This window comes from Capsicum annuum, chromosome 9 (genome assembly GCF_002878395.1).
Source record: "Capsicum annuum cultivar UCD-10X-F1 chromosome 9, UCD10Xv1.1, whole genome shotgun sequence".
Taxonomy (NCBI): Eukaryota; Viridiplantae; Streptophyta; class Magnoliopsida; order Solanales; family Solanaceae; genus Capsicum; species Capsicum annuum.
The window spans coordinates 649,912-669,106 of record NC_061119.1 but is presented as its reverse complement, the minus strand read 5'-3'; the positions used below and the strand labels follow the sequence as shown (position 1 = coordinate 669,106).

The window sequence follows — 19,195 nt, the reverse complement described above, 5'->3', positions numbered from 1 at the left end:
TTCGAAATTATATCAGTGTCACTTAAACTAGAATAGAAGAAAAAGTATTATAAATCATAAAAATTAAAAATTAAAATTATTTTAATAATTAATTATCTAAATTATATTTATGTCACATAAATCTCAAATTGAGATTAAAAAAAACACATATATTGGACCCGTGTCAATGTCTAGTATATATATATTATATTATATTATATTATATTATATTATATTATATTATATTATATTATATAGTAAAGTGTGAAAAGAAAAAATAGTCAAGCAAAGAAATTTCTCAACACTTGACGAGCTTTTTCTTTGTTTTGAAGAATGACTTTAAAAGATACTACAGAATTAAGTTCTTGACAATTTTATGTTGTACACTACAAATAACTTATTTTAAAAAAAAAATAAAAATTTTGGTCATAACTCACTTCGATACATAATAAAATCTTAATATTAATAAAATGCTATATATATATATATATACACGTTTAAGAATTTTACATTTCGCTCGAAAAAGAATCAAGGGAAAAAGAAAGAATATAGGAGAATTGGTCGATAGATTTTTTTGAAACAAACGAAAGATAAAACATCAAACAAAGATGATATATATTTGATCGTTACTTTATTCACTTTCACTCACTAGTCACTTGCCGGTGGCTGCTATCATCAGTAATCACTATTTACAATTATCATCATCAACCACACTTAATTATTACCACAACAATCGTTAATCAATCACCAACATTAATTAACTCCATTATTTTTCACCAACTACGTATAATTAGCTCTTACTATTATCCACCATAATTTTCATCACCGCCAACAACCATCATTGACCATTTAGATGATCATGGTTGGACATCATTAATTAAGTGTGTGTATATATATATTAATAATATATATCTTAAATTTGGATTTAGACATGTCTTTATAAAGACAAACGTACGGGTCCTTAAATTGACTTGAATATGTAGTAATTACATTCTTTTTTCCTGGTAAAACAAAAAATTGACTGAAAAAAGTATTTGCAAGCTTTTAAGAAAAACTTGACTGAAAAAGTTTTTAATCTCTTAATATAATTATGCTAAAATGATAGTAATATAATAGTGTTAACTTTTTCCAACCATTATTGTATAAAAGCTTGCTAATTATTATCATATGGTAGACTTGTCCCTCTCTATGTCTCTCTTTATTTTAGGGGCAATTACAGTTTACGGAGGACATGACCCTTAATAGGAAGGTGTGGAGGATGTGCGGATTAGGGTAGAGGGTCAAGGGGTGGGAGTACGTCGATAACAGTAGGGGGGCATTCTTTATTTGTTTCTCAAGTTTCTTCTTCGTGGGTGGAGTGTTGTCTATGGTTTCGGATATATAGTAGTATCTTGTGGCTCTAGTATTAGCTTTTGGCTAGCGTTGTTAGTTTATTTTGCATGTACAAGTTTATATGCATTTATGTTTTGTGTTTGTTATACTGTTATTGATTCTAAACCGGAGGTCTATCGGAAACAGTCTCTCTACTTCATCTGAGGTAGTGGTATGGTCTGCGTACACTCTATCCTCCTCAAACCTCATTAGGTGGGAATACACTGAATATGTTGTTGTTGTATACATAAAACCCTAGGGTTGGAGTTTTGAATTATATTTAAATGTTCTATATCTAAATTCTATCTAGGTTTTTTGAGTATATCTATGTTTTCATCTTTATAGTGGGATGATATAGAGGAGATTGGAACCAAGGACTTTAGTTGAGTGTGGTAATTAATTAAGTACAATTTCATTTTTAATGAGAGATCTCAGGAATTAATCTTTTAAAGAATCTTTGTTTAGGGGAAGATTTCTCCCAATAGATTTAATGTTTTTAAATATTAGGTTTTATAATATGTAGGTCAATTGGTCAAAACATATAATAATTTTATGTCTTTTAGTATTGTTTTCTTTGTCGTCTGATTTATCGTCTCATAGTTTGCAAGTAATAGCTTTCGCATGACGCACTCTCGATGTCGAACCCAACATGATGCATTGAGAACATAGGATGAAACATATATCATGATCAACAACCAATTCAAAAATATTTTCTTTGATATGAAAAAAATTACCCATTCGTATAGATCTCATTGGACAGAATTACTCGATATATGAATGTGTTGGTGGAAGAAATAACTTCTGTATGTAGTGAAAGTAGGGAAAACAAGTTCCGTTCCGCAAGTGGCATTCCATATTGATTATGTTCTCGCCATGCACCCACGACCAACGCACCTCATCTTCACCCCATCTCCGTCACACCCTATCTCTTATAGTATTTGTCTAGATTATATACAAATTAAATATTTTTTAAAAAATATTCATATCTTTTAACATAATAAAATAAGGAAGAAATATACTTATTTTTCTGAAGAAATATTTTCTATCGGATCGAACATACCTTTAATAAAATTTCTGATTTCGCTACCTGCTAGATTTAAAAAAAAAAAAACACTCAAAAAAAAATTTCTACTTTATTCACTCATTTGCTAGTAAAAAATTTTCTTAAAAACGCATGTGCAAGATTAAAGTATCTTGACTAATTCCTCCTTTCCTTATAAATGAATGTACATGTACATGCATGTAGTCTCCTTTAATTTTGAGTGGAAACGAGTTATTCCGAGATTAATTATCTCAAAATTAATTATCCCTCCCTCAAGGTGTGGAACAAAAATAACATTGCAATCAGGAATAACTAATCCCCATAAAAGTTATAACATGTATTTTATCTCAAACAAAGGTAAAATTAATTTTACGATTACTTATCTCTTATTGGTCGCAGAATAAAAAAGGAAAATGTATTAATGTTTCCTCATGTTCACACGCCTTTGAAATTTCTAAGTTTCCTTATCACACTCGTTTTAATTTTCACTCCTTTCCTTCTCCTTGCCTACCCCCCACCCCCCAAGGAAAAAAAAAACTATTTTTTTCTCACATTGTTAACTCTATAAATACTAAGCAATAACAAACCTTGACATGCACAAAATTAAGTGAGTGAGCTAGAGTATATATTGTCAAGATTATTATTGAGTTTTAAGAAAATTAATAGAGAGAAATATTTATATATATTTGAATAAATGGAGAATATTACTTGTGCTAATAATGTGTTAACACCAGGATATAGATTTTATCCAACTGAAGAAGAATTGGTGGAATTTTATTTGAGAAATAAACTTGAAGGAAAAAGAGTTGATGACATTCAACGTGTTATACCAGTTATTAATATTTATCAATACAATCCATCTCAACTCCCAGGTCTGCAATTTACTTTATCATAAATTTTCCTCATACTTATTGGTAACTTAGTTTATTTTTGTCATGATTTCATGTTCTTTAAAAACTAGATTTCATACAATATATTTTTCAATTAAATTCCTCTGATGTTTGTTTTATTAGAAGCAATCGATCCAGATGAACAAATTGGGAAATTAATTTCCATCCAGAGAAAGTCTTAGCCCTAAAAATTATGAATAATTTTTGGTATTTCGAAATTTTTGTTTATGATTTCATAATATTCTTGAAGAGTAATTTTGTGGAGAAAAGACTTTAATTTCTCTCTAAATTGGAAAAGCATGGATTAAGTTTATGCCTTTTTGTTCAATTTTTATTATATGATGATGGTTTAATTATCATATCAAGCATGTTTCTGCTATCAAAAAGATCAATTACATGTTATTTAACCTTCATTTTATGAACCTTTTATTGATTTGATGATTCTTTTTATAGATATTGAGATTTAAATTGAAAATTATAAGAATCGATAATTCAAACTATAGGACATAAGAATAATTTAGATTTGTGTGGTTCAACATGCAACAAACATGAGTTAAAACCTTTTAAAAAAATATATTTAACATTCTAACCTAAATAATTTTTACAATATTAGTGCATTCTGACCTACTGTAGAATGTTATAAATTGGGATTTTAGGTTAGTCAGTGATTATTTCATCTAAAATTTAAGCTATTAGAAGTATTAAGCACATTTTATATATATACTTAATTTTATCTTCAATAATTATAGCACAACATGCAATTATATACTATCATTTCGGTGATTTGATAGGGCAAAAATTTAGTGAGTTTTAATTTGAATCTTCTTGACGAAAATCTTGAATTCACCGCAGCCTACATATAGTGTATATGTAAATCTTTTTATACTGTTTGTTCATAGAATTGTTTTGTATTTGCTTTATATATTTGATTTTATTTTTATGTTTTAATTGCTTGAGCCGAGGGTCTATGTCTATCAAAAACAACCTCTCTATCTTCACAAAATAGAGGTAAGTTATGTACACGTACTCCCTCCTCCCTAGACGTCACTTGGTATTGTGAGTAGGGGCGGACCTATGACCATTTTTTGGTGCTCCGACACCCGTTAATTCGAGGCAGATTAGGTATAATTATATAAAAATTGGTATAAGGTTTAGAAAAGCACCCGGTAAACCAAGAAGATAGCTTGATGCTTTAATTTTCAAGTAGAACCTTAAAACTTCGAGCATCAATATACGTGTTCCAACCTCCTGAGCACCCACCACTTCTAAATCCTGGATCCGCCACTGATTGTGAAATTACATCAAATATGTTGTCGTTGTTATCGTAGTTCATGGAATTGTTAAACTCTTTCTTTTTAATACACTTCTTTTTTCTAAATATGATTCTTGAAAATGAATATTATTTTAGTGATATATAAATAGTATAATTTCCTGCCGAACAAAGTGTGGCTTCACCCCTGAATTGTACATGTATACCATCCTCCCTAGACATCACTTGCTATTGTGAGATCACATCGAATATATTGTTGTTATCGTAGTTCATGGAATTGTACGTTAAGCTCTTTCTTTTTAACACTACTTTATACAACAACAACATACCCAGTGTATTAATTAATTCCCACATGGTGGAGTCTAGGGATCAAGGGTAAAGTGTACGCAGTCCATACCACTACCTCCAAAGAGGTAGAGATCGAGGCTGGTTCCGATAGACCCTCGGCTCATACCACTACCTCCGAAGAGGTATAGATGAGGCTGTTTCCGATAGACCCCCAACACTACTTTATTGATTCTTGTTGAAAATGAACATGCAGAAATGGCAGGAGAAGTGATCAAACATGACAGTGAGCAATGGTTTTTCTTCATTCCAATACAAGATAGGGAGGCTAGAGGTGGAAGACCAACAAGACTAACAACACATGGGTATTGGAAAGCTACTGGTACACCTGGTTATGTATACTCATCATCAAATAATAGAATTATTGGAGGCAAAAGAACTATGGTCTTCTATAAAGGAAGAGCTCCAAATGGAAAGAAAACACAATGGAAGATGAATGAGTATAAAGCTACTACTGATGATGATGGAAAGGTTAGTTTTCCAACCCTAAAAAACAATAATTAGCTAGGGTTTTTAACTAGTTGTATATATAGTATACTCCTAGGTTTTTATCATTAGTTTTAAATTTAATATAACGATCCTCACGGCCGGGTTGTGGTGGGATGGATAAGATTACTAGCTTCATCCTTAAATAAAGATCTCAAATTTGAACTCTGAAAATGAAAAAAGATCATTCTAGGAAGTTCTTCCTTTTTGAAGGATGGGTCTTACACGACGCGAATTATTTGTATAAAAGATAACTATAAAAATTGATTGAATTTTTATATTGTCGTCTCGTGTCACATAAAAGATAACTATTCCCTCCTTCCTAGGAAGTTCTTCCTCTTTGAAGGACGGTCTTACATGAAGCGAATTATTTGTGTAAAAGATAACTATAAAAATTGATTGAATTTTTATATTGTCGTCTCATGTCCCATAAAAGATAATTATTCCTTCCTTTCTATTTTATGTGTTATCATTTTCTTTTTGGTCCGTCCCCAAAAAAATGTCATATTTTCTTATTTGTTAACTATTTAAAGACACAATTTTACACGTGGCATGCTTAAGACTACAAGATTGGACATTTTGGTATATTTGATACAACTTTAATTTAAGACCACAGGAATATTATTAATTAAAAGTCTTTTTTACTTTCTTAAACTCCGTGCCAAGTCAAACTAGGTCACTCTTTTTGAAACGGAGCTAGGGAGTAGCATATTTTTTTGATAAAGGATAATTTAGAAAATATTATCAAGTCTTTCCTTATTTCTTAAACTTCGTGTCCGATCAAATAACGACACATAAAATAAAATGAAATGGAGGGAGTATAAAAATTGCAACTAGTTGTGTTGAGACATTATTAATCAAATAAAAGTCTGCTCTTTCTAATATGAGATGAAAAAGACAGATAATCTTGAGGGTTGATACAAGAGCATGTAATATTGTTCTTTTCTACAAGTGCTATACCAATGAGTTGGTTCATGAAATTTGGTTATATGTGATGATTGAAGGTGCTTCTGACAAGAAACCATAATAACAAAATGTTGTACTTCATTAATCATTTCTTTGAACAGATCATGTGATGACATTTGTTAGGAAAAACAACTTTAAAAAAAATAGAGAAAATACTTTATTTCCATCCGTAAAAAAGCTAAGACATATTCGAATTTTAGGAAGGGTTCTATTACCTTCTGAACTAATTAAAATCGTATTTTTGACAATCTTAGTATCTACGTGGTACATACGTGGTACAACACACTGAAGGATTCATGTAGGCACACGTGTGTGCCACGTATGTGCCACTTAGGTACTAAGGTTATTGTCAAAAATACGATTTAAATTAGTCCATGGATTAATAGGACCCTCCTAAAGTTCGGGTGTGTCTCAACCTTTTCGCGTATAGTTCAACATGGAAATAAAGCATTTTTCTAAAAAAATTATAATCTAAAATATACTAATTAATTATTTATGTACTCCGTATGTAACTATAAATCATCTACCAACATGAGTTGTGGTGCAGTGATGAGACTGCTCCACCCTTAATCCAGAGGACTCGGGTTCGAGCCCTGGGTATGGAGAAAATTCTATTGGGAGCGCTATCTCCTTAATGGGCCCTACAATGCACAGTGCAGTGATGAGACTGCTTCACCCTTAATCCAGAGGACTCGGGTTCGAGCCCTGGGTATGGAGAAAATTCTATTGGGAGCGCTATCCCCTTAATGGGCCCTACAATGCACAATTCGAATTAGTCGAAGCTCCAATGTTGATATCAGACACTGAATGAGAAACCAAAAAAAAAACTATAAATCATCTAGTTAGAGGTAAAGTAAGAAGTTTAAAACAACAAATTTAATTTAGTGGATCAACGACGAATTTTGTAGCTAATTTCAATTTTAATTTTTAGTGTTTTTTTAAACAGATTAAAAATTAAAGCATATATTTTCAATACACTCCCTCATTCGTAAATCTGATTTTTCTTTTTTTAAAAAGAATTCTTTAAACCTCATTCTGAAAGCTCTCACCTTTTTACTTAATTCTTGGATAACTTCAGATTTACAATCTTAATATTGGAGGTGAAAGGTGCTTATCACCTCGTTTTTTTCATGACCAAGTATATAAAAATTCTTTTCAACGATGTGTAATGATTTTACCGCTAGTAAAAATATATTTTTATTTATTTTATTATATTCTCAACAGGGATCATATCATACATGGACCCTAGAAAAATGATTGATTGTTTGAATATATTGTTACAGAGGGGGGACAAAAGAATTAACTAGCTAGCTATCTATGGATTATTTGTTTGTTTTTAACTAGGTATCAGCTAGTGTTTGGCATATGCTTCTTCATGATTATTATCTTCTTCTTGTTTTCCCCACTATTTATAAGAATTTTTGTTGATAAAGACAATACATGATATTAACAAATGAAATTCTGTTTGTACACCACACATGAAAAATAGGGCTACACTATATATGTTATTAATTCTTGCTCATCTTAATATTTTAAAATTGACATATCTCTATTTCTTGATTGTAACCTTCAATTTTATATATTGTTGGAAGTGTTGATATTTAGCATGTGAGTCACCAATAATATTTATCAAGAAATTTACATGTGTGTAAATACTTTTTGCACCACTATAACATATAACCTAAAGTCTTTAGAATTTGGATTCAAGTTGTGTGCACTGACTAGTGTATATATATTGTCAATGCGTGACAGCATGTCACTATTTTTATCAGATTATCAATTAATGTTTAGATTAGAGCATCTAGTATTTCTGAACTATGATCAAATTTGCTACGATATATTTTAACTTCACAGGAGTCTTTTTACCTCCTTGAACTAAATTTTAGCATATTTTTGTCAATTTTTTTAGCTGATGTGACACCTTTTGTCGACTTTTTTTAGCTGACATGACACCTTTGATGTGAGCCCCATTTAATATAATAAAAAGATGTCAAATCAGCACAAAAATATGTTAAAATTGAGTCCGGGGTAATAGAATCCCTGTGAAGTTCGAATATGTCGTAGCAACTTTGACCATCGTTCAAGGGCTTATCTCTAATGTTTACAAAGAGATTTGCCTATAATCATGCATACTAACATAGAGCGTAAAGATTTTCTCACATATCAATGAACGTTAAAAAGGCAAGCTAATGCACTAAGTCCCCGTCATACGTACTACGACTCTTATTATATACTGTAGCATTATCTTATATTAGTGTAAGAGATTGTTTCCACAACTATATATCGATGAATGATGTTAACCTTTGTTATAGCATGCTGTGACTCATCATATTTTACCAGATTATCGATTAAATACTTAGCGAAAACAATTGTTTGAATATATATTTATTTTTTATATTATCAGTGTACGTATATAACTCAAATTCTTTGAATTTTTATGCAGTTGAGGCATGAATTCAGCTTGTGCAGAGTTTACAAGAAATCAAAGTGTGTTAGGGCATTTGATAGAAGGCCAGCTGGTTCTGGATTATTATTATTAACCCCTCATCAACCACTAATTAATAATGTTGATCATAATCAGGCTGAACCATCAAATAATAATAATAATAATAATAATAATAATAATATAATTGGAACAAGTTCATCATCAGGAGAACATTTTGGTTATAATTATCAAAATAATTCACAGCCAGTGGGAAATTTCAATGATTTGTCTGAAACTCCCTTATGGGATTTTGATGACTGGAATTTTATTTATATGTATAATTAGTTCATCATTATTTAAATAGGATCAATTATGATTTTTTCTACTTATAAATCAAGAGTAGAACAATATGGAACATGTGTAAATCCTATGAGTTTATGTTGTTGTTGTTTTTTTTACGAATGACTTGATGGATTTAATAGGGTTAAATATATCCATCAATTCTTATTATATTATATAAGATCTCAAAGTTTAGAAATTAAATTGTACTCCTTTGTGATAATAAGAGAACTAGGTTTCTATAACTCTATTGTTGTTGAAAATAATTTGAGTGAAATTATTGGAGTATATATCTATTCGAACGTTGTTAATACTCTTTTTGTACGCGTTGAGTTCCTTTTTTATGAACGCTAGTCAAATGGATCGAACTATTTGAATATTAGAGTATTAGGCAATGGTATATATATATATTTATATATGCATGTGAGAAATAGGAAATATTTACGTTTATATTTCTTTTTAATTATCTTAAATGCATGCTTATTTGTATTTAGTGTGTAAAACAACAACAACAACAACAACAAACCCAGTGTACTCCCACTTAGTGGGGTCTGGGGGGGTAAGATGTACGCAGTCCATACCTCTACCTCTGATGAAGTAGAAAGGCTGTTTCCGAAAGACCCCCGGTTCAAGTCACGAGATATCACACAAACACATAGTACAGCACAGCAGCAGATGACATAACATAGATACGGCACCCATAGGGAATATAAAACAGAGTAAAGCAGGAATGCAGGAATATAAAGCAGAGGAAAGCACACAGATTCGTAATAAACATGGAACACGGAACACGAAACACTGAATACAGAATCATAACAGGAATACACCCCCACCAATTAATTCCCTACACTAGCGACCCGAACTGGCCCTAATCCTCTGCCGTAATTCGCATCTTCCAGACCTTCCTATCTAGGGTCATGTCCTCGGTGAGCTGTAACTGTTCCATGTCCCGCCTAATCACCTCACCCCAGTACTTCTTCGGTCTACCTCTACCCCGTCTAAAACCATCCAACGCTAGCCTCTCACACCTACGGACCGGGGCATCCATGCCCCTCCTCTTCACGTGTCCGAACCATCTCAATCGTGCTTCCCGCATCTTACACTCCACTGAAGTCACACCAACCTTCTCCCGGATAGTCTCATTCCGAACTCTATCCCCTCGGGTCAGTCCACACATCCAGCGCAACATCCGCATTTCTGCCACCTTCATTTTTTGGATGTGGGAGTTCTTAACTGGCCAACACTCCGCTCCATACAGCAAGGCCGGACGGACTACCACCCTATAGAATTTGCCTTTAAGCTTGGGCGGCACCTTCTTATCACACAGCACCCCCGATGCGAGTTTCCACTTCATCCATCCCGCCCCAATACGGTGCGAGACATCCTCGTCAATCTCACCGTTACTCTGGATCACGGACCCGAGATACTTGAACTTATCCCTCTTCCCTACCTCCTGTGCTTCTATCCTCACTACTACCTCATTCTCCCGCCTCACGTCATTAAACTTACATTCCACATACTCTGTCTTGGTTCTGCTCACCCTGAACCCTTTAGACTCCAGAGTTTGCCTCCACAACTCTAATTTGTCATTCACACCCCCTCGAGTCTCATCTATCAGGACTACATCGTCTGCAAAAAGCATACACCACGGCACCTCCCCTTGGATATGCCGCGTCAACACATCCATTACTAACGCAAACAAAAAGGGACTAAGAGTAGATCCCTGATGCAATCCTGTCAGGACAGTGAAATGCTCTGAGGTTTGTAAAAATGTGTCTAAAAGTTGGCACCTTATAAATAGAGGCGGAACCACGATTTTAACTAAGGGGGTTCAATATTCAAAGAAAACTTAGTCGAAAGGGGGTTCAACACCTACTATAACCACATAAAAAAATAATTTTAATCATGTATAAATAGTATATTTTTTCGTCGAATGGGATTTGGCCGAACTCTGCTTATAAAGGAAGATAGAAATAATAATAATGTTCAACCATCAACCTAATTAAGATCTTTAATTTGTCTTTCATAATTAATAATATACAGGACCCAGTAAAAGCTTCGTCACTGAATAATATTCCAAACATTAATTATACAATTATTTAGTTATGTTTTTTTCCACGTTGACTTTTTAAAAACTTCTAACATCACTGTATTTGATAAAAAAATACTTCCTCCGTCCTATTTTATTCGTCCCAAATTTTCTAATCTGGTGTCCTTATTTTATTTGTCCTTTTTTACTTATCAAGACAAGACAATTTTTTATTTTTTTTCATATTTTACCCTTTGCATTAATTATTTTTTCTTTAAATTAAAATATAAATATCATTTAATAGAGGTCTGATAAACTAACCATGTTATTTATTATTTTTCTTAATAACCGTGTTATCTTAATTTGGGACGACTAAAATAGTACGGAGGAAGTATATATTAAGTCATAGTGTTTGAATCAAGTTTGCGCGTCCTTTAATTAGTTCCAACCTAATAGCTACTTTCCACTATGCGCACACACACATATATTTATAGTTACAACTTTTAGCCAAAAATGTACCAAAATGTAAAAGAGTAAACGAATGAAGAAGTCAAGAAAAGTTAATATATAAATAATACATATACATAAAAAGAATTCTTTTACCTAATTATACAATATATTTCCCAACAAACTTCTAATTAATAAATAAGGAATACATGTTTATATATATATTTTTTTACAATGCAAGAGTATATATTATTTTATTCTAGGGATTATAATAATCTTTGTTCATTCTATTCCATAAAGATAGAACTTCACTTATGAAATTATACTGAATAAACAGAATATGTTGTTATTGTAGTTAATAGAGCTTTCGTAAGAAAATGACAAAGTCAATACGTCTATATTTAGCTTCGACAATATAGCAAATGTTTTCTTGTAAAATGAGTTTCTTTATTTATTTTCTAGTGTTTGATAAGTTAGCAAAAAAATATTATCTCAAAATATTTACATGTAATTTAGCAAATACAGTATAGATGGTCAAACCCTGAGAGGTAGCTCGGCTGGTAAAGGCCTGAGGACGGTCCTTCAGGTCGCCAGTTCGAGTTCGAGTTCGAGCCCCAGTAGGGCCACTGGAGGCATTACAAACCGGCCGCGTCTCCGAGGCCCGTGGTGGACCCGCCTTGAAACAGCAGGACCCGGTGGTGGGTACAGCTAGTCAAGTTCGCAAAGCGACACCCGGAAACCACGAAAAAAAAAAGTATAGATGGTCAAGCTCAAGGCGTGGCGTTTGGAGGCTCCCATTATGCGCGGAGTGGAGTACGGGAAAGGTCGGACCACAAGGGTCTATTGTACGCACGCAGCCTCACCTTACATTTATGCGAGGGGCTAATTCAACTAAATGGAGTTCTGAAAATCCACCAAGTATAATTGAAATAAGCACAAGTCCAAGCAGAAAAATCCACAGAATGCTTCACATTACTAGGCAACAAGATTGAGGATTTATGATCTGTTAGCAAATTTATGAATGCAGATAACTAAAAATGTGGTCTTTGTTCCATCAGCAAAAGGTTCAAACATCGACGAAAAGAAACTCTCACATCAAGAATCTGACATTTGACGAAGCTATACACATTGCGAAACGCGAAGCAAGATTTCTAGTTTCATATCTACCATTGGTTCCTTTTCCGCGCTACCTTTGTTTGCATTTCTTGTTAGTCGGAACCATATATGCAACATAATTACAGTCGAGGAATGTGAAGCACGATGCCTCGATTTTGATATATCACCACTCGTCATCAAGACTGGCGCGATGAAAACACAGGACCGTGCAGACAAATATGAAGAAGGAGACGAATTCAATGAACATTGCTCCTGTCTGGATAAGATCTGCATGCCTGAGAATAATGGGAATGGCTATGCTTCCCACGGCTGATGCACCAGTTAAGAATTTAGCGGCATCTATCCAGCTGCAAAGATGAAAAACGAAAAGGCCTGACATGAGAAGGATTTGGCGAGAAGTACGCAACAAAAGATAGCAAAAAACAAGAAAGGAGGAGGTCTTCATAAAGTAAAACTAACTATGTTGCGCGGACTCTTCACTTTCGATGCCGCACCCTTGTCAGATTCTCTAAAAATACACTGCTTTTGGAGAATCCAACACGCACCTGCTGACATTTTTGAAGAGTTCGAGCAACATACGATCACTAAAACATCAAATCATAGATAAAACATATATATAGCATGTTGGACCAAGCTTTCAAAATCTGCTATTTTGAACGAGTGTTTTTTGTTAGAAGTCAAGATTAGGTAGAAAGTCGATAAATAGTCGAGCACTGTCTAGTCTGTTAATAAGTTTTCTTATCAGTACTCACATACTAGTATCTTGTTCTTCGATTTTTTTATTGCTTGTTGTTTCCTTTGCTTCGATACCGTATTATGTGTTGTTGTTGTTCTTTTCTTCATTATGTTTAACATGGCTGTGCCAATACTGTATTTTCCTTTCCATAGTTGATTTTATTATGCTTTACTTGAGCCGTGGGGCTATCGGAAACAATACCCACTGCAGACTCCAGCTATAGGATTGCATTGGTATGCTGTTCGTCTTGTTTCTTTCAGAAGTGGAGAGAAATAATTCAGTTTGAAAAGCACTTCTGCAAATATGAGAGCAGCAATTTGTGTTTGACTAATATTCCAAAAGCGCTACCGGGGAAACACTGTGTTTTACACCTTCTGTTACTAATTAAAAGAAAATATACTTTTCCAAAATCTTGGTCAAATACAAATTCTCTTAAATAAGTACTGTTGACTTACTAGAAGCTTGGCCAACCAAGCTATTAAAGCATCACGAGTAAAAGAAATACAACCAATCCTTTCAGTCTAGCCTAGTGGTTCAATGAAGTTAGGTTGAGTGCCATGAGGTTTCAGGTTCAATTCCCAACAGAGACGAACACTAGGTGATTTCTTTCCATCTGTTCTACCATTGGCACACAGAGTACCTCACAACTGTTGCCGGTCGGAGGTGGCAGGTATCCCGTGGAAGTAGTCGAGGTGCGCTTAAGCTGGCCCGCACACCACGGTTATCAAAAAAAAAAAAAATCTTAAGGCAAATTTTTTAAACATAATAACATTCCTGAATTCTTATAGTCTAACCTTGACTTCTGGTATATAAGTTAAATGACTTTTATTTCGAAGTATTCCAAAGTCCAAACTGAATCACATTATATAAAGATATTGTAAAATGTAGTTTTTAATCATAAAACAAGCAACAGATGAATGTCGATTTTCACATTCATGTTGGTGGGTGCAGCAAGGTCATCTTTTATCGGAACACATACTTCACACGTCCTAATCATCCGTACTTCATACCACTTACCAGTTTCCCTGATATGCAATGTTTACCATCTGAAATCTAATTTTATTAATGCAGTAACACTAACATTACACAGTTTTCGCAGATAGACAATCTCCAACAATGACGTGACCGGTCAAATTAGCAATCACTAAATCCTACATATAATATATATAAGCAGTCTTCTTCAGTAATTAATGGTTCACAAGTATCTTTCAATTCAAGAAAGAGCCGAATTATTCTATGAATGAAGCATGAACGAGAATCAAATAAGAAGTCATATAACCTCTGAGTTTAAAGTGAACATGACCTAGAACATGTATTTAAGAAATGGATGGAAAATAATAGAACAAACCACGATATGATTTGAAAGGATTAAAATGCTGTACGGGCTAATGAAATATAGTACCCCTTCCATTTAACTCACCCCGCAGCTTTATTCGACATCACAAAAGACAGAGTTTATCCCCAGTTTTCATAAGTAAAGAAAGCACTTCTTACAGCAGTACATAAGAAATTCATGAGAGAAGGAGGTTCAATAAACTTCTGCACATCGTAAAAGTATCTTACCCGCCGCCATCTCGACTTATTAGGAACTGTGTTGATCCACCGCCAAAGAATAAGCATGGCATGGGGACCACAACATACATAAGAGCTGCCAAAACCAAGTACGCTTCTTAGTTAGCCAACAATTAGAGCTTACTCAGCTTAAAAAACAGAAATAAGCCAACTACATAGATAACATTTCTTTCACATACCAGATAACAGCGGCCACCAGTTGTTGTATAAAGCACAAGCCTACAAGAAACAATATTGAAGCAAAATCATTAAAATTAACTCTTTGGATAAGACCAACAGGGCACTGTTTACTTTAAAAGAAAAAAAATAGATTATATGCACAAAAAGCAAACAGAATGATCCTCTTGTTTACACACAAAACACGTATAATATGGTAATGCGTTTGTGGTGGTGGTGGTTGGGGGGTGGGGGCTGGGGGGTTATTGGCGGTATACACTATACAGGGGGTAATGAGAAAGTAGATAACCTTAATTTAACTTGTTACTATACAAGCAATACACTAAATTTATTGGTACTTGCACAACCTAGGGATACACGCTCATCACGTAGGAAAACATTTATAAGACCTACCAGAATCTGTAACAAGATGCTGGAAGAGAACATGAAAGCAAGCCCCGCAAGCCTGGATCAGACATTATATCAGAAACAGTCTACCAGAAATACAAACCAATGGCAAATATTAGTTGAATCACTTACACTTTATCCGAGAAGTGAAAACAGCAAGTGAACCATAAAGGTGACACAGAGGACCAGAAAAAAATAAAGTTAGTAATAGTATGAACACAATGAGATTCGACAATTTAAAGTTAACGAGTTACATTAAATTAGAAATATGATCAAAATAAATCATTTTGATGATACCATCATTTGTAAATAGAAGAGCCAAAGAGAAACATCGAGTAAATAAGCAAAGCCCTTCTTTAGTCATCCCGGTCTAGCCAGAAAGACACAGTTATTGAGTAGACTAATCAGTTCGGAAATTATTGGATTTCTATTGATTAACAAGTTGGATTGTTACTAATTACAAATGAGGATCACGGTTTTATTAGAAGTCAAGAGTAAGAAGTAGTCATAGTCCACGATCTACAGCCACATGCTGGTCGTACTTACAAATGGCAGAAGCAGCCACCACTCATTAGAGGATGAAACATTAAACTTCAATACCCTTATCATAATTTTTTAGTTCAATTTCAGAAGCAAACTGAAGACATACTTTAGCTCATATCTCTAAGATGTGTTGCTCTCCTAAAACCTGACACATTTTGCGAGTTCTCCTATGCTTCCATGTGTTTTGACACAGCCAATAATAACTTATCTACCAAAGCAACACTGGCAAGTTGAATTGCACCATAGGTCAGCTTACCATCTGCAATCGGATAGCCAAGTGTCCATTCTACATCCGCTTAAATGATGTTTGGATCTATGTGAACTCTCTGCAGTTCAGTTCTTCTTGATAATACAATGCAACTTGCTCAAATTCTATTGCAAGTCTTTTTTAACTCAAGAATCAAGCTTCAAATTATTATTTTTTAACTCGAGAATCAAGCTTGGTGAAAAGGAAAATGATTAGACATATCATAAGCTGCCACTCCCGCCCATAATTAAAGATTTGATAAGAACTCCATTGTCAGTAAAAAGCAAAGAATAACTATGTAAAATGCAAACTTTTTGAAACCTTAAGCCAAAATGTTAATCAGAAGTATTTCAGCTGTAGTAAAATTACTAAAGAACTCAAAAGACTAGAACTTGGACATGGATGAATCAAGAATTCTATTGCCAGCAAAAAGCAAATAAGAAATCTAAAGATTTCAACATTTTGAACCATGAGCCTAACCTAGTGTTTGGTCATAAATTTTGGATCAAATTTGAAAATTTATCTTCAAGTATCTATTTAACCATGAAATTTGATAAATCTGATCTTCAAATATTTTCAAGTTCCCAAACACTAGCTCAAACCAGTTTTTGGGTTTTCGATACTTCCACTCACGAAACTTCAATTAATTTTCTTTTTGAGTGAAAAATGCATATCCTAATACAGCTTAATACAACTTCAAAAACTCAAATTTTCAAGTTTCAATTTCAAAATCTACGGCCAAACATGAGCTTAAATCTTTAATTAGAAGCATTTCAGCTGTAATAAACTAGAATTGTGTCATGAATGAATCTTGAATTGCCATCAAAAAGCAAAGAAGAAACTGAAAGATGTGAACTTTTTTGAACCATAAGCCTAAGCTAGTGTTTGGCAATAATTTTGGATCAAATTTTGAAATTTATCTTCAAATATCTGTTTGACCATGAATTTGATAAAAAAAATTGATCTTTAATATTTTCAAGTCCCAAAGACTGGCTCACAAAACTTCAAAGTTTTCCTAGTAAAATGCATGTTCAAGTACAACTTCAAATTCCAAAACTCAAATTTCCAATTTCAACTTCAAAATCTACAGCCAAACAGGAGCTAAAAGTTTAATCATAAGTACTTCAGCTGCACTAAAATTATAAAGGAATTCAAAAAAAAATAAAAAAAATTGAGCCATTTATATTAACCCAAAACAAAGAACCCCACCAACCATAATCTAATAATCAACAACCTTAAACCTCAAACTTTTGATACAATAACTAGAAAAAAGCAAAAATAATACAACTAAAAAAAAAAAGAAAAAAAATAAACAAATTAATTAAAAGGGGTTTATTGTTAATACAAAATTGTAATTAGGGAGCAAAAAGATTGTACCTTCAATGGTCATCGCCATTCTTATGGTTAAATTTGAAGGGGTAAAATAGGAAGAAAATTTTGCTGATCCAAAATCTGATTCTTGAACTGTAAACTGAAAGAAAGCAGTAAAAATTTGGGCTTATAAATTTTGGATGTATTTTCTATTTTGGACCCTGTAAATAGTATTTATTTAAAAGTTGCCCCAATACTTTGTTGTTTTGTCTTTTGGAGCTTGGATGTTTGGAATCACTCTTTAAAGACCCCAAATGTTCTTCTTTTGCCAACTCTCACCTTGTCGGCGATAAATTAGCGGTTAAAATCTTGAAAATTGAGGGGAATAGTAGTTGTATTTTGCTCGAGAAAATGATAAAAGTGGTTTTTATAAATTTAAATGAGACTTGTAGATCTTGTTAAAAAATTGACAAGTAGATGTATTCTACAAAACTGTTTATTACATAACTCAACAGACACGTACAATGCACGTACAGAGAAATTAATTGGTTTAAAGTCTAGAGGCATTTTTAAAGTTCATATATAAAGCAATAACAAGTCAATTTAAGTGGAGATGTTTTAAGAAACCAAGATTTATGATAATAACTTTTAATGAATGATCGGACACATTCATTTATAATTCGCCAATCCACGCTACTGTACCATTTTTTAGATCTCAACCGTTAGCTTTCTTTTAATCAAACGGCCTAAATTGCATCTAAGTATTATTTATTCGATGTAAACAATGTCTTTCCCAAACACATTCAACCCTAGATTAGTCTGCTTAGGGTGATTTTTACGATACCGTAGGGGAAAAAAAATCTGGCAACTCAGTGTGAGTGTTTTTCTAGAGGTACATTTCATCTTATCATTATTTTTTGTTTATATATTTGTATTTAATATTTGTAGTGTTCTTAAACATCTAATCGACTAAATCATGTTAGATGTTTTTGAACAGCGTCACCTAAATCGTGTTTTTAAAGAAAAAAAATCATCAGTCCAAGACCTAGAGAAAAGGCAATTATCTCATATATTATAAAGTGTAGTATCAAAAAAAACTTGGCAACTTAGTGTGATTGTTTTCCTTAAGGTGCATTTCATCTGATCATTATTTTTGTTTATATATTTGTGTTTAATATTTATAGTGTCCGTATCTAATCGGCTAAATCATGTTATCTTAAGTGTTCTCAAACTACGTCATCTACACCGAATTTACAAAGAAAAAAATCACCAGTTCAAAACCTAGAGAATAGGTAATTAACTATACACCACAAAGTGTAGTATCAAAACACAAGTTAACAAAATTGTGTGGATTAAATGATTTTAAATAAATCACAAGGGGGCAGAAAAGGAAATATCACAAAAATCATCAATTCTCACACTGTGACAAGATTGACTCAATAAAATTAATCGCCGAAAATAATTTTTTTTACAAGAGTCAAAATTAGAATTTTTTATTTTTATTTTTATATGTTTAT

General features: G+C 33.0%; 2 protein-coding genes across 4 annotated transcripts; one reads left to right on the top strand and one right to left on the bottom strand.

Moving 5' to 3' along the window:
• Positions 1-2,985: 2,985 nt before the first annotated feature.
• On the top strand, positions 2,986-9,353 carry LOC107842278 (NAC domain-containing protein 90). The gene is made up of 3 exons (XM_016686034.2): positions 2,986-3,264; positions 5,094-5,368; positions 8,793-9,353. Exons 1-3 carry the CDS (start codon positions 3,087-3,089, stop codon positions 9,117-9,119), a joined length of 780 nt encoding a protein of 259 aa, XP_016541520.2. The 5' UTR covers positions 2,986-3,086; the 3' UTR covers positions 9,120-9,353.
• Positions 9,354-12,533: 3,180 nt separating this feature from the next.
• LOC107843271 (vacuolar protein sorting-associated protein 55 homolog) lies at positions 12,534-17,880 on the bottom strand. 3 transcript variants are annotated; one of them, XM_016687541.2, is made up of 5 exons: positions 17,745-17,880; positions 15,584-15,635; positions 15,193-15,232; positions 15,005-15,089; positions 12,534-13,052 (listed from the first exon to the last, which is right to left on the bottom strand). In XM_016687541.2, exons 2-5 carry the CDS (start codon positions 15,614-15,616, stop codon positions 12,869-12,871), a joined length of 342 nt encoding a protein of 113 aa, XP_016543027.1. In that variant the 5' UTR covers positions 15,617-15,635; positions 17,745-17,880; the 3' UTR covers positions 12,534-12,868. The 3 variants fall into 3 exon arrangements, with proteins under 3 accessions (XP_016543027.1, XP_047251859.1, XP_016543028.1); XM_047395903.1 differs by having other exon boundaries at positions 16,377-17,761; XM_016687542.2 differs by lacking the exon at positions 17,745-17,880 and adding an exon at positions 15,710-16,363.
• Between the last annotated feature and the right edge of the window lie 1,315 nt (positions 17,881-19,195).

What these genes read in the sequence shown, in the direction of transcription:
- LOC107842278 (XM_016686034.2), top strand. Translation starts at nt 3,087, where the DNA reads ATGGAGAATATTACTTGTGCTAATAATGTGTTAACACCAGGATATAGA. An exon ending in CAATCCATCTCAACTCCCAG is followed by an intron (nt 3,265 to 5,093) that starts GTCTGCAATTTA and finishes ATGAACATGCAG; the next exon opens with AAATGGCAGGAGAAGTGATC. An exon ending in CTACTGATGATGATGGAAAG is followed by an intron (nt 5,369 to 8,792) that starts GTTAGTTTTCCA and finishes ATTTTTATGCAG; the next exon opens with TTGAGGCATGAATTCAGCTT.
- LOC107843271 (XM_047395903.1), bottom strand. Translation starts at nt 16,405, where the DNA reads ATGGACACTTGGCTATCCGATTGCAGATG. An exon ending in GCATCTTGTTACAGATTCTG is followed by an intron (nt 15,233 to 15,583) that starts GTAGGTCTTATA and finishes TGTTTCTTGTAG; the next exon opens with GCTTGTGCTTTATACAACAA. An exon ending in ATAAGTCGAGATGGCGGCGG is followed by an intron (nt 13,053 to 15,004) that starts GTAAGATACTTT and finishes TCATCTTTGCAG; the next exon opens with CTGGATAGATGCCGCTAAAT.